This window comes from Bacillus rossius, chromosome 3 (genome assembly GCF_032445375.1).
Source record: "Bacillus rossius redtenbacheri isolate Brsri chromosome 3, Brsri_v3, whole genome shotgun sequence".
Classification (NCBI taxonomy): Eukaryota; Metazoa; Arthropoda; class Insecta; order Phasmatodea; family Bacillidae; genus Bacillus; species Bacillus rossius.
The window spans coordinates 104,624,474-104,638,993 of record NC_086332.1 but is presented as its reverse complement, the minus strand read 5'-3'; the positions used below and the strand labels follow the sequence as shown (position 1 = coordinate 104,638,993).

The window sequence follows — 14,520 nt, the reverse complement described above, 5'->3', positions numbered from 1 at the left end:
GACCTGTTTTGTAAAGAGCTATCTGTCTGTGATTTGAAGTACATTACTACTGTGTGAAGTGTCACTTGATTGCGAGAGCCACCAAAGTGAACCGACTGAACTTCTGTGAAATATTTACAGTTGTAATTTTCTGAAAAGTCTATATGCAAGAGGACTTCATCAACAGACAGAGAATTATTTATGTCACTTGTGATTCTGTGCTGGTGGTTTATGTTAGCTGTATGCTGCCTAAACTTGTCAAGCAGTTTCTCAAAATCTGACACCATTCTCCTTTTAGTACTGATTACGTATTCTTTTACAGTCTTCTGGCACATTTTAGCTTTTATGACTACTACTACTTTTTTGGTGACCCACTGATAATATGTTACTTCTTCATCATCAAACTCATTCCTCTGTACATTATAGTCTTCGCAGGTAGAACATGATTTCTCCAAACATTTTTCCTCCAGTTTTTCTTCACACGTAATCCTTGCAAGAATTTCATTGGGATGATTTTTCTGGAATCATCCGAAGAGTATTTAACTTTTTTACAGTGAGTTCAAAGTTTGCATGAAGTTTACACAGGCAAGTGTGTCTGTTGTGCAATCTGGCACTACAATCCAGAATGGACGTGAGCAACAAAACGTAGTGTAACTTACATATTTCCGTTCTGGATTGCTTGCTTTATACTTTTTATAAAGATTTTTTAATGAATCACATATCAGCCGCTTTTGCTTCTTCTGTTTGTCTTGTAACCATCTCTTTTTTTCCTCTGCACATCCTGTTGTTTTCATCTCTTTCCAAGAAACTGGCAACATCATTTTCAGCTTGCTTCATTCTCTTAGCCTTATCATGCTCCGCTACAGTATTTTTCACTATCCTTTGAGAGGTCCATGAACCAACACAGTGAAGGAATCTGTATTTCTTGATTATTTTCCCTGTAATCATTCTTACTAACATTATTTTCTTGGCTACAGAGTGTGCTTGTTCAAAAATTTTTCGTACTTGTTTTCTTAACACAGAGCAAAACTCAATGGTTCTTCTAACTTTCGGACTCACTCTATATCCTTTAAGTAATTTCTGTACTTCTTTCTTTGGTGTATCTTCCTTTCTAGTGTTTGCAAGTCTGTAATACTTTTTTCTATACTTAATTGCTTTTTTCTCCAATGTTTCATTTTCTTTTTTTTTAAGTTTTTTTTTTTCATTTGTTCTTTGAGTATTTTCATATTTTTTCTCATTTTTTTTTTGCCAGCTTGTTACCTTGAAGAGGAAGGTAAGAGCTCTGGTGTATGTGGTTTTTGTGGGATGTGAGGTTGTGTACCTACTGTAATCAACTCTGGTTCCATTATTTTTCTCTCTCTACATTTTTTTGGCCCTTTCACACCTTTCCTTCTGCATCTTTCTTTTCTCCATATCTTTCATGTCTGTAATTTTTTTTCTTGTAGCTCTTTTTCTTTCAGCATCTTTTTTTTTTTTAATTCTCAATGCTTTTCGGGGTCATTCTTGAACTTTTCCCTAGCACGTCACATGGTTAGTTTCTTTGTCTCTCTTCATTTATCTAATTGTTTGTTTGATAGTTTCCTTTTTATGACTTTTCCCATCTTCACAATTAACTGAAAATAAGAAAACAGTACTTTTAAAGTTATAGTAATAATGAATAATACCTTTTCAAACAAAGGAAAAAATAATACACTGAGTGACCTAGTCTTCTATTGTTTTTGTAAGTAAAATACAGTTAACTCCCACCAGTCTGTGATCCAAGAATCCAAAATACTCTAAATCCAGGGTATTCCCGAAGTTACTTAATTGTTACTGTTTTTATGTGTCACGAGTCGTGTTGCCGCACTGCAGCACCTAGCACGATTTGTGGTTTGGAAACAGTGGAATGTTTGTCATTTTAAAGAAAATCAAAACGTCTAGCTCTCATTTTGCAGCAAGATCTATCTGCCACTTGATGCTGTTAATTTCTCAAGTGAATTGTTTATTATGATGTTACGGTGTTCTACATGTTCACAAATGTTACATGTCTTTTTTTTTAGAATAATACTTTTTTTTGGTATATTTTAATAAAGAATATTCAAAAAATCCGAAAGTCATAAATAACCGACATCCTTGGATATTTGCGATAGTTTAATGCACTCAACATGCATTTCAATCATTGGCTCAATGTTATAAATTAATTTCATAACACATTATGTAATTTTGTAAATAAAAACTTAACCGGCTTATTTAGAGAGTCACTGAGCTTATAATATCAGAAAATAAGTTATGTAAGCTAAATATGCTAGAAAATACAAAGCAAATAATAATATAATCATGTCTGTGGACATACAGATATAGTGTCTATGGATGTGAACATGTAGAACACCGTAACATCATAATAAACAATTCACTTGAGAAATTAACAGCATCAAGTGGCAGATAGATCTTGCTGCACAATGAGAGCTAGACGTTTTGTTTTTCTTTAAAATGACAAACATTCCACTGTTTCCAAACAGTTCAGATATTTGAGGTTAAGAATACAATATGTACAATAGAAACCTTTTCATAAGTAATAGCAATCATATTTAACTTTTTTTCTATACAATAATACACTCTATATAGCGTCACACTCTCACTATTTAACGACAATAATACAGCATTGTAAATCATTAAGCAGTACTTTATAAGTTGCTGTTTTGTTTTATGATCTAGCACATGTTAACTTCGACTGACGCACCGGAGATTCTAAGAAATTTTGTCTTTTGTTTTTATATGATGAACTTGCACATGTTTACCTCGGTCACTAGACTTTTGTCAAGTTGTTACACATTATCATTATCGCAGTTGCTTACAGATTTTTGAACTGTAAACATGGCGAGTAAACGAAAATCTTTGTGTATTGACGAAAAAGTTTTATTAATGTGCTCAATAGAGATGGAAGAAAAGATCAGTGATGTTGGAAGACGCTTTGGATTTAGCCGCTCTACCATGTCTACAATATGGAAAAACAAAGAAAAAATAACTGACTATATGCAATAAGTATTGTTATTTGTATGAATATTAATGTTCGTGTGTAAAATGTGTACTATATTAGTAAATACATATTATTATAGAATAGTAAAATTATATATTTTATTTCTCTCCATTAAACGACCACTCTCTATTAATGCCGAAAAATGCTCAGTCCTTTAAGTGTCGTTATATAGAGTTTACACTGTGTTTACTGTTTACTTGAATAATGTCATTCTGGGGTAGAATTCAATCATTTGGTGAAGTAATTTTCATGTAGATTTTAAGATCATCATCAAAACGAACACCTGTTGAGTGATTGAGGACAAGGTGATGTTGTTAACAAAGATGTTAAAAAGGAGAGGTGAAAGTGTACCACCCTGCAGAACACCAGAACTCTCAAGAAATGGAGAGGAATTATGACTATTGAAGGATACATACTGATTTCTATTCTCAAGAAAGCTGGAGATCCAATTAACATAATTAACACACAAACTAAAGTTACTTAGCTTTTGAAGTAGCAATGAATGATTTACTGTATCAAAAGCCTTGGCTAGATCAGAATAGAAGGCATCGGCCTGACCTCTGTAACTGCACTATAAATGGGATTTAGAAATGTAATAAGATTAGAAGAGGTTGACATTCCAGGACTAAAACCATATTGAGTACTAGATATTCTATTACTGAGTACAAAATTTAAGAATTTAAATATATTTTTTTTCAAAAACTTTTGAATAACCATTAAGCAAAGAGATGGTTTATAATTTGAAATAGATAATTTTGAACCATTTTTGTGAATAGGAATTATTTTTGCAATTTTCCATTTAAACTGTAAAACTTAAGATTTTAGACTAGATTTGTATATATTATTAAAAGAGGGGCAAGTAAATGAGAATAACTTTTTAGAATGAAATTAGGTATCCTGTTGGTAGCGGCTGATCTAGAAGATTTTAAATTCTTAATACCCCATAGTACAAGACTTTCTATAATATTAGGAACAAATATAGTATCAAGACATGTGTCCATTATAGGGACTTGGTGATTGTAACTAGAACCATCAGTCATTAATTATAAATAATCCAAACATTTGGTTTTGGATTATGCTTGATGTTGTTAATTGTTTTAGACCCGTGGATTATGTGTCTATTAATTAAAAATTTCACTTGTTTACGAAATTGAGAAAACCAATTAATAATTGTACATATTTTTACTTCGTTTGTAGAGTTTATGGAAATGTTTCTTTGATTTGAAAACTTAATTAACTTGTTAAAGAACCATACAGGATGTTTAGATTGTTTATTGTTGTAAGCATTCACTTGTTTCACAGTAAGATAGATTCGAACTGCAACTCTGTCAGAAAACTCCCCTGTTAAAGATATTTTGTGACGTTTACATAGCAATGGCATCTGATTGGTAGTTAATTCACAAACTCTGAAATTAATTAACAGATCAATGAATTCAGTATTGTTTCGTTAATGCATATTTATTGTCAGCTCACAAAATGAAAACTGATGCCACAAATTAATTTCTTTTGCAAAACAATATGGTTTAAAAAAAAAAAAACTTTGACGGGAGGCAGTTGCATAATGTCACCAAAGAGGAAGATGTTTGCTCAGCCAAATAATTTATATATATATTTTTTTTAATTGCCGTAGATATAAATGTATAATTCTCAAATTCTTGTAAGAGACTATTTTAATTTCATCAGTGATTAGTCAATTTATATGGTGCCACTTGCATATCTCTTGTTGAAGCTCCTGTCCAGTCAAATGTTTAAATGTCATGTTGTTGTCTTTTTTGATAGGAAGTAAAAGTACGGAATAAAGTGTGTTGCCAAATATGTCGAGCAGCAACTCCAGTCATGAATGTAACTTCCACAAATTTTGGTTTGAGTAATACATATGGCTAATTCATGTCCGTACAGTAGCAACTCCCATCTTATTCCAATAAGGTGGTGGTGGAACTTAACGTTTTAAATAGTATTTGAGCATCAAGAACATATCACTATCCTAATGAGCGAAACTAATTCTGGAGGCAATTTAACACACTGTTGCAGATTAAGTCATTTTTGCATACAACACATGGTACATCTTCAAAAACGTTAATGTCTGTTCAAAATTGTTCAACACACAATATATTTCTTGAACTGTGTGCTGCTTATCTTAAATTATTTAATTTACTGTCCCTTTCTTCTGAAGTTTCATTAAGTACTCTTTGTGAAGAATAATTACGTAATGTGCTTAATTGTTGTGGTTGCTGTTCATCAGATTCATTGGCTAGCCGCTCATGAATCAAATTTAAATGACTAGCATTATCTTCCTCTGTTTTGCGAATTAAACTAAGTTCATGAGCACGGTGTTCAGCATCTTCATTTGTTATATCAATAAATCATGTTAAAGTGATGTCTTGATCTTCTTGACTTTCGTTTCTTATCAACTCTCACACCTGACAATCTATTTTATAGTACCTGTGTACTTTTATTCTTATATCTTTTAGTATTATGATTCTATTCTAAGTGTTTCCATCTTTCATCTTCAGTTTCAACTAGCCATCGTTTTTTGTTCATTAGATAAGTGTCTTTACAAGGTCTGTCAATGATTAAAATTTGAAAAATAAACAATTTTAAGAAAAAGACTTAAAAATACACAAAATTAACATAAGTTCAGTAAAAAGCAAAAAAACAGTTTTATACATCAAATTAATACTTAATTTTTTTTTCTGTATTGAAATTAGGAACCTGTTGTTTATTATGTAATTATTAATTGTTTTATAATTTTGAATTTGGTGCCTAGTGTAATGTTACAATTATATATCTTGCTTGTATTATATTTGATATATATTTATAGCATCCATTATTTATCGCAAACACACACAAACAACATGACTAAAAGACTTAAAGCAATGACTACAGAATTAAATACCGGTCACTGTTTGGAAATCATGCCAATCACTGTGCCCATGCTCCTAGTTACAGTTGTTTCCTAACTAGCATTAAAGCTGATTTTAAATAGTTGTTGAAATTTAGTGACTATCAATAATAATTATAGTGTACTTTAGAATTGAAACTTCTTTTGGTGCAATGAGATTAAAATTTCAATGCCGATATGTAATATAACATTTTTGTGAAACTTCTGATGCAGACAGGGCAGAGAATAGGTATTTGGCCAAAGATATATTAGTAGAGGTTTGAAATGCCAGGGAAGTTTCACTTTTATCACATGTACAGATTAACACGTGCTGTTTTTTATTTTACTTGGCCCTGAAGTCAAAATTATAAAAACAATAATTATATACTAAACATTAAGATCCTAATAACAATATGGAAAAAAAAAATGAAGTCTTAATTTGGTGTAAAAATTAATTTTTTGCTTTTTAGTGAACTAATGTTACTTATGTGTATTTTGAAGTCTGTTTTTTTTTAAGTGGTTTATTGCTTGGTGGTTTATGCTTTTATATGCTTTAGCAGCATCAAACCTGAGTTTTTCACAAGTGCAGGGTGTCTACCGACCCTGGAAAACCTGGAAAAATCAGGGAATATTGTAATCAGGGAATAATCAGGGAAAAATCAGGGAATATTGTAATCAGGGAATTTTGTTTGGTAGGTTGAAGTTGGCAATACATTTTTTGTTTATTGATCAGCTTTCATTGACATAGCATCAAGTTTATCCCCTCCCATTTTTATTTTTGAATGGCAAATAACGAACAGTTCACACGTCCATTTTATTTTATTTAACATCAGATTCGGAAGTGGCGTCAAATCACGTGATACAATCTGGTTCAAGCTGGTCTGTTATCCTGCTGAAGTGACGTGCTGCAACATTGCTTCCCACGTTCAGATTATACCGACAGGTGCATTTAATTTTAAGTATCTATGTATGCCCCCAACGTAAACTGGGCATTTTTGTTAGCTTTGAAAATATGTATCACAGACACTTTTGGTGAAGATTCGTCATCATTGCTAGCTGTGGGCTTCATACGGTCCATGGTGCTTTCAAAACTGGAATTTCTGCTACACAATGGGATGTTGTTAGTTTTTTGAGGCACAGTTACTATTTGTTTAAGCATGTACCTGCAAGGAGGGCAGATTACATTAGAATAACTGGATCAAAGCTTTTTTCCAAGAAATTTTGTGCAATCAGATGGAATACTGCAGTTGCTGGGCGTGCCATGAAAACGTTACCCCACCTAAAGAAATTTGTTAGTGAAGTTTCTATTTCATCTGTGTCTTTCAGTGTAGTGAAAAGTGCTCTTGAAGAAAGTAAAATTGACATTATTCTACTCTTTGGCATCAGAGCTGGAATTGTTTCTCACAATGTTCCAAAGTGAAGCACCCATGGCACCTTTTCTCTATGATTCACTGGTAGACATTTTATTAGCTTTGGCAGGAAAGTTTGTGAAACCAGAGGTACTGAAGAGCTTTAGGGAGAAACGCAATGTATCTCGATTGGATGTAGATAACCAGGAAAATCTATTGACTGCTAACAATATCAAGTTGGCTTATGCATTACACCATGCCATCAAGAAAGAGAAAGTACCAGAAAAGTCTTTCCTGTTACTGAAAAATGATGTTAGGACTTGTCCAAAGGTTATGGTAAAAAAACTTCAAGACAAAAGTCCCCTGAAGTACAATCTTACCTGCTTATGTCCATCTGTGGTTTTAAATTCGGGTGTGAGGAAACAGCGTGTGACGTACAGTTTAGAATGTTGTCTTCGAAACTGGTGGCTATCAGGACAAGAAGCTGATAACATTGAGTGATCATATCATTTGGTATGTTCCTCGCAAGATTCTGAAGAACTGTTCTTGTCTTTTTCTCGAGAAGACGGGCGCCTTGATCACTTGTGGATGCTCATTCTTAAGGCACATACAGTAGCTACCAAAACAGGCCTTCTAAAGTTTGTGAGGATGATGTTGGTACTTTCCCATGGAAATGCATCATTGGAAAGAGGATTTTCAGTGAATTCTAATCTGCTGACTGAAAACTTGCAGGAAGAAACACTGATTGCACAAAGACAAGTGAATGACTTTGTTCAATGTTCTGGAGGCGTAGAGCATGTTGATATCACGAAGTCCATGTTACAGTATGTAAGAAATGCTAGTTGTAGGCATAAGGAAGCCCTGCAAACAATACAAAAAGAAAAGGAAGCTACAGACAAGAAGAAGGCAAAAAAAAAAGAAGAGTTGAAGAGGAGATCAAGACATTGCAGTTGAAGAAGGCTCGAGTGTTGGATTTGGCTCGTTCTGAAGCAAGTGCAATAGACGCAAAAGTTGAGTCACTGCGAAATTGATGGGAGCTTTCTTTTACTAATGTTTTTGCAAAAGTAAGTGTGTGAAGTTAATTTTTTTACCAATTTAAGTGAGTTGAAATACTTTGAAATCTGTCAATGTACTGTCATGCAGTTTTTTCAGTTACGGTTATGCAGTTTTTTCAGTTACTGTTATGCAGTTTTATGTGGAATGTCGTAATTGTGTTCAAGAAAACCTGGAAAAATTCAGTTTTAGACCTGGAAAACCTGGAAAAATCAGGGAATTTCATTTACTAGATCTGGTAGACACCCTGCAAGTGGTAAACATGGCTCATGTTGCAGTGAGCCAGTGGGTTTTGTTGGGATCCTTTTTTTTTTATTCCACTCACCCGTTCATACTGTTTATGCTTTATTCTCATCTCATGCCACTTGGTCTCTAATGATCTCAGTGTCAAAGAGATATTAAGCCCTTATTTCATTGGTGTACTATGAACTCATTTTGGCTTGTCCGAACACTTTTGAAATCAACCATAAAAAAAAAGTCCTACCCAAATACTGCGTGTACAATACCTAGATAAGTTAGCAGCATACTACCCTCATTTTTTTAATAGTTTTGTGTTTGAAACTGATTGCTGGTAAATTTTTTTCCCCATTCTCATAAATAAGAAAAACATTAAGTGTGTGAGCACAGTTTTGTATTGTGCCTGCAGGTTGTGGTGCAAGGGTACTGGAGCTCTGGAAGCTGTGAGTGGGTGTGGTCTCGGTGCAGGAGATGGGTGGCTACATGATGCTGGAGGAGTACGACCAGTTCGGGGAGGAGATGCCACAGGTGGTTGCCTCGCCCGCCCAGGCGGCCCTCACGCCGCCCGATGCCGGCTACTCTGCCTCCATGGACGAGCTCATGAACAACAGCAACCGCAAGATACGGCCCATCTTCCACCCGGCGCTCAAGCTGCAGACGCCCATCGCCTACCAGAAGGACACTGACCCCAGCGTCATACCCATTCTGAAGGAGGGCATGGGTGGGTGATTCTCTGAGCCGGCCCTATCGGGACTGCTGTCGTGCGTTAGCCATCTTTGTTTGCACTTAAATAAAGTGTCACAAAACACTTTTAGGAAGCCATAATATTTCTACAAAAATATAGAAAAACATTATTTAAATTTTAGTATTCTATTTTTTGTTTCATATTTATAATTTGTACATTTAAAAGTTTTTTACTATTGTAAATACTATAAAGACATTTTTTTTCAGGGTTCGTACGGTCCTTAGAAGTCCTTAAAAAGTCCTTATTTTTGAATACTGTTTTTAAGGGCCCTTAAAAGTGCTTACTTTTTTACGTTTGTCATGTTGACTTTAGAAGTTACTTTTTCCTTTGTTACGCATTGGATGTTACGTAACGGTAGTACGACTATGTTTTTATGGTACAAATATTGGGCCGAATAGCTTAGTAAATGTCGTACGATGTACCAGAATACTTTTGTTAGTGCACAAAATATACCGGAATTATCGGTTTACCGGCTTATAGTGCTCATAACTACTGAACAGAGCGCGCTGTAGTAGCTGTGTTAGTGTTTTGGCGCGTAAATGCAGAAGTTTCGTTGTTTTGACTTGGTGTGATTGTTTTTTCTTGTGAGAAAGGTTATCTGCTAGTGAATTTATCTTGACCGTGATGCCGGGGAAGTGTGTCTTTAACATACTTTGGCTCGAAAAAGAGCAGTACAAAAAGTGGCTTTCCCGTGACCCAGACAAGCACAAAGCAAGATGCCGATTGTGCTGTAAAGTTTTCGATATAGGGAATATGGGCGAATCGGCTTTGAAAGCACACATGGCAGGTGAGACGCGTGTATTTTTATAGGTTTTTCATGAAAATTTTTTGGTTGTCTTACATTTTTGTATGTCTACATAAGTTAAATTGTTTCATGTATAAATAATTAAAAACGAAAATATGAATTTGTGAGTGGTATTGGAAGTTGTTGGATTTGTGTGCGGTGGGATTATTTTCACCCAATGCATAACGAAGTACATTAATAAGGTTAACATTTTATTTGAAAACAATGTAGTTGGTATTGAATGTTTTTTGTTGTATTAATATGTCTGTTATAAATGTAAAATAACTTATGTATTTTCGAAATTTTTTTTATTAGTGTCGAAGCACTCTTCATTAGTTGAAGAGAAAACCAAGACCGTTGCGATAAAAGAGTTTTTCAGTCCCATGAACTTACCTAATCAAACTTCTTCAACCTCAAATGCTGCAGGTGTATGCAAGTCAGCTACAGAAGCAAGTGGTAGTTTGAATTTGTTTACCACTGGGAAAGACGTTCTGGATGCAGAAATTTTGTGGACTTTAAAGTGTATTTGTAATAACTATTCGTACAAGTCTTGTGAGGATTCATCTCAACTTTTTGCTAGAATGTTTCCAGACAGTTTAGTCGCACGACAGTTCTCTTGCGGTGAAAAGAAAGTGGCATATTTGTGTCATTTTGGTTTGGCTCCCCATTTCCAGACACTTTTATTCAAATCTTTTCAGGACACTAGTCACTATGTCTTGCTGTTTGACGAAACACTGAATAAAAGCACCCAGCAAAAACAAATGGACATCCATATTAGATTCTGGCATACTGACAATTCAGTGAGAACACGTTATGTTACTTCAGCTTTCATTGGTCATGCCACAGCTGATGATTTACTGAAGGCGTTTTACAAATGTACAGAGAAGCTTGATTTATCAAAATTGATTCAGGTATCAATGGATGGACCATCAGTTAATTGGAAGTTTTTCAAACTGTTGCAGGAAAACATGAGAAAAGAGTTTAATTTTGAGTGCATTGATGTTGGTTCTTGTGGGCTTCACACTTTGAATAATTCATTCAAAAAGGGCGAATCTGCAACAGAGTGGGGTATTTCATCTGTTCTGACATCTCTTTACTCTTTGTTCAAAGATGCCCCAGCACGAAGGGATGACTTTGAAAAATTATCCACAACACATAAAATGCCAGTCAAATTTTGCAGCTGCCGCTGGTTGGAAAATGTTCCATCAGCTGAACGGGCATTAGAAGTTTGGAATGATGTAACAGAGTATGTGGGAAAAGTTGAAAAAGGTGTACTTTCAAAAGTGACATGCAAGTCCTTCGGTGTTGTCGCTGGAGCAACACAAGATAACCTGATGACTGTGAAGCTCAATTTTTTTCTCTCCGTGGCAAAAGTTCTAAAGCCATTTTTGGAAAAATACCAGAGTGACAAACCATTGTTACCCTTCTTCGCACAGGATGTTCTTCAACTTGTAAAAAAGTGTGTTCAACTGTACAAAGTCTTGAAACCTGCTCATTTTGATCGTATTTCTAGTGTTGAAAAATTGAGCAAGTTTGATTTTTCAAGCAAAAGTTTCCATGCTTCAGCAAGTGATGTTAGTGTAGGGTTTGTTGGAGATAAACTTCTGAAAGAGAAACTCTTTAAACAACAGGTAACAGAAAAGCAAGTAGTGGTTCTAAAGTATGAGTGCCAAAAGTTTGTTTTGACTATGTTGGAGAGTTTGATGGCTAAGTGTCCTGTAAATTATTCACTTGTGAGGAATGCAGCCTGTATTGATCCATCACAAATGGCAAGAGATTCTGCTAGCTGTAGTCGTAAAATGAAGTGTGTTCTTACATATTTTGTACAAAAGAAAGCGATTGCAGCAGAGGATTGTGATGATATTTTAATACAGTTCAATGACTTCCTAGAGAATGTTGTTGGACCATCATCATCAGAGTTCCTGAACTATGATAGGAATGAAGGTCTTGACAGCTTCCTTAGTGGCTATTTTTTAAGAACAGCATATGGAAAGGTATGGAATGTCATTAAAATGTTGCTAATTCTCTCACATGGACATGCATCAGTGGAAAGAGGTTTTTCCATCAACAAAGCCTTAGAAGTTGAAAATCTGAAGGAATCGTCTTATGTAGCCCGCCGCACTGTACATGACTACATCACTTACTGTGGTACCATACATGACATACCTATTACCAAAGAATTGAGGGCGTCTGCATCATCTGCCCGAATGAAATATATGCAGCATTTGGAGGAGGAACGTGCCAAGAAAATTGCTGCCAGTGCACAGGAGAAGAGAAAGGAAATGTTTGATGAAATTGAAGTTTTGAAAAAGAGGAGGGTTCTTTTGGAGAAGGAAATTGACACATCTGAAACATCAGTTAATAATCTTTCACAAAAAGCAGAAACTTCCAGAAATATTGAACTGTTTATCAAGTGCAATGCTGTTAGGAAAGAAATCTCTGTAAAGAAGCAGGAGCTGAGTGATCTCAAAACTAAAATTAGTGACTTGCAAAATCTGACTAAATAGACCTGGTTTCAAACTAATTTCATATAAAGTACTTGACTATTGATTCACACTAGTGCCGTCTTATCATGGAGCTACGAACACTTTGGTGAAAACTGTTAAATGTGTAAATGTTGTATTATAATTTTTTTACTATCAAGTCGATCAACATATAAGAAAGTTTGTGTTCGCAAAGTATTTTTAAATTGGTAAGTTCAAGGCGTTTGTTTAGGCCTATTTTAAACTGCATGACTATGTATAATTAGTACTTACACCACTTGATTTCTTTGTTATATTAATACATTTTTTGCCAACGTGCAGAATATTCTTGTTTTAAAACTTGTAGATCAATGCTAAAATGTCCTTAAAAATACTATAATCAAGTCCTTAGAAGTCCTTAAAAGTCCTTATTTTTTAATGACCTAAGAGAGTACGAACCATGTTTTTGTTTCGTTGCCACATGCCACTATTAATGGCTTCTACTGAACAAAAGATATAAATAATTGTGGAAGATTTAATATTAATCATATTTCAGACTAGAGATGTGCGAGAAGTCCTTTTCAAACACCGAGACGAGGATCGAGACAATTACTAAAATTCTCTAGAATCGAGACGAGAATGAAAATTCAGTTTTTTTTTCTTATTTCAAAATTGCAATTTGGTGTCAGTGAAGTTATCCTCAATGAGATTTTAGATGCAATAAATTCGGGGCCCACCCTACTCTTACCTCTTGAGTTCTTGTAATTCTTGATGTGCAAATATCAACAGTTTTACATGTATTAGCTATTTAATGAAAGAAATGAAAGGACTACATATATGCTATAGAATATACATTTACTAAAATGAATCCACAAAAATAAATAGGCCTGCACTGTAGTCACATGAGCATTTCAATAGGTCTATTATTGAAAACAGTCAACTTTATTTGGTAGCTCACATTTAAAATCTGCTGTTTAAAAAGACAAGCTGCTCTATATTTTCGGCCAACAGATTCTCTCTTCTGGATGTAACAGTGTTACCAGCACTGCTGAAAAGCCTTTCGCTTTCCACCTGCATGGCTAGTATGGCCAAATATTTTCTTGCGGCTCTGGCAAGAGCAAGGAAACGTGACTGGTTCTGCTGCCACCACATAAGAGGGTCGTTTGATTGGGGGATAACATTTTCACCAAGATAAATGGTAAGTTCATTTTCAACTCTTGGTGACTTTACTGAGGAACAGCTTGATTTCTTCAGATGTTCAAAAGTATTCCACAGAGAACAGGTGGCTTCAACTGTATCTGATGGATTTTCTTCTGGAACAGGTGCTGTTTTATTATCAACAACCACTTTGAGATCTGAAGTAATATGCTGCACACAAATAAGATTTTCGTGGTCTTGCAGCAAAATGTTTTTGAATCGTGGGTCAAGTACCATTGCAATCATGTCTTCTTTTACTGTTGTGTACAACAGAAACTTAGATTTAATACTTTTCTGAAGAGAGATAGCAAATGCAATTCCAGGGTTACTTTGATCTTCAACATAGTTAGAAAGTGTTGCCTCAATGCCATACAGCAAAGATATTTTGGAAGAGATAGTGGGAAATTTAGAGTAACACAGCTCTGTTGTGGCTTGTTCTATTGGCTGTTCTATTGGCTATAACACACTTACTACATTAGCAGCAAGCTTCCACTCACTCAATGTGAAATTTTCTACTGAAGAATATCCTAGATCTGCAGATAAGGGTACCTGCTGCTCAACAAGGCGGGAGAGCATTGTAAACTCACTGTTCCATCTTGTCGGCACCATTGGTAACAGCTCGTGTACAGGTTTGTTCAACTTTAGCTGCAGAGCATGAAACCTTTCTCGAGCAATATTGCTGTGGCGATAATGTCCCACGATTGCCCGACCTTTTGCTAGAAGGTCTGCAACATTGTGTTCACTTTTAGCATCTTGAACTGCCAACTGTAGTGTTTGGGCAAAACACCGTGTGTGAATCCATGATGTTTTGTTTATG

The 14,520-nt window shown here is 35.0% G+C and overlaps 1 protein-coding gene across 4 annotated transcripts in view; it reads left to right on the top strand.

Annotated features, from left to right (window-relative positions):
- The window catches only part of LOC134531097 (polycomb protein Sfmbt), a 225,055-nt gene that overhangs the window by 36,555 nt on the left and 173,980 nt on the right, over window positions 1–14,520 (top strand). For 3 of the 4 annotated variants that reach the window (XM_063366638.1, XM_063366637.1, XM_063366640.1), the window contains exon 3: window positions 8,984–9,236. In XM_063366638.1, the coding sequence (XP_063222708.1) occupies window positions 8,984–9,236 (253 nt within the window). The remainder of the gene's footprint in view (window positions 1–8,983; window positions 9,237–14,520) is intronic. The other variant, XM_063366639.1, reaches the window with a different exon arrangement.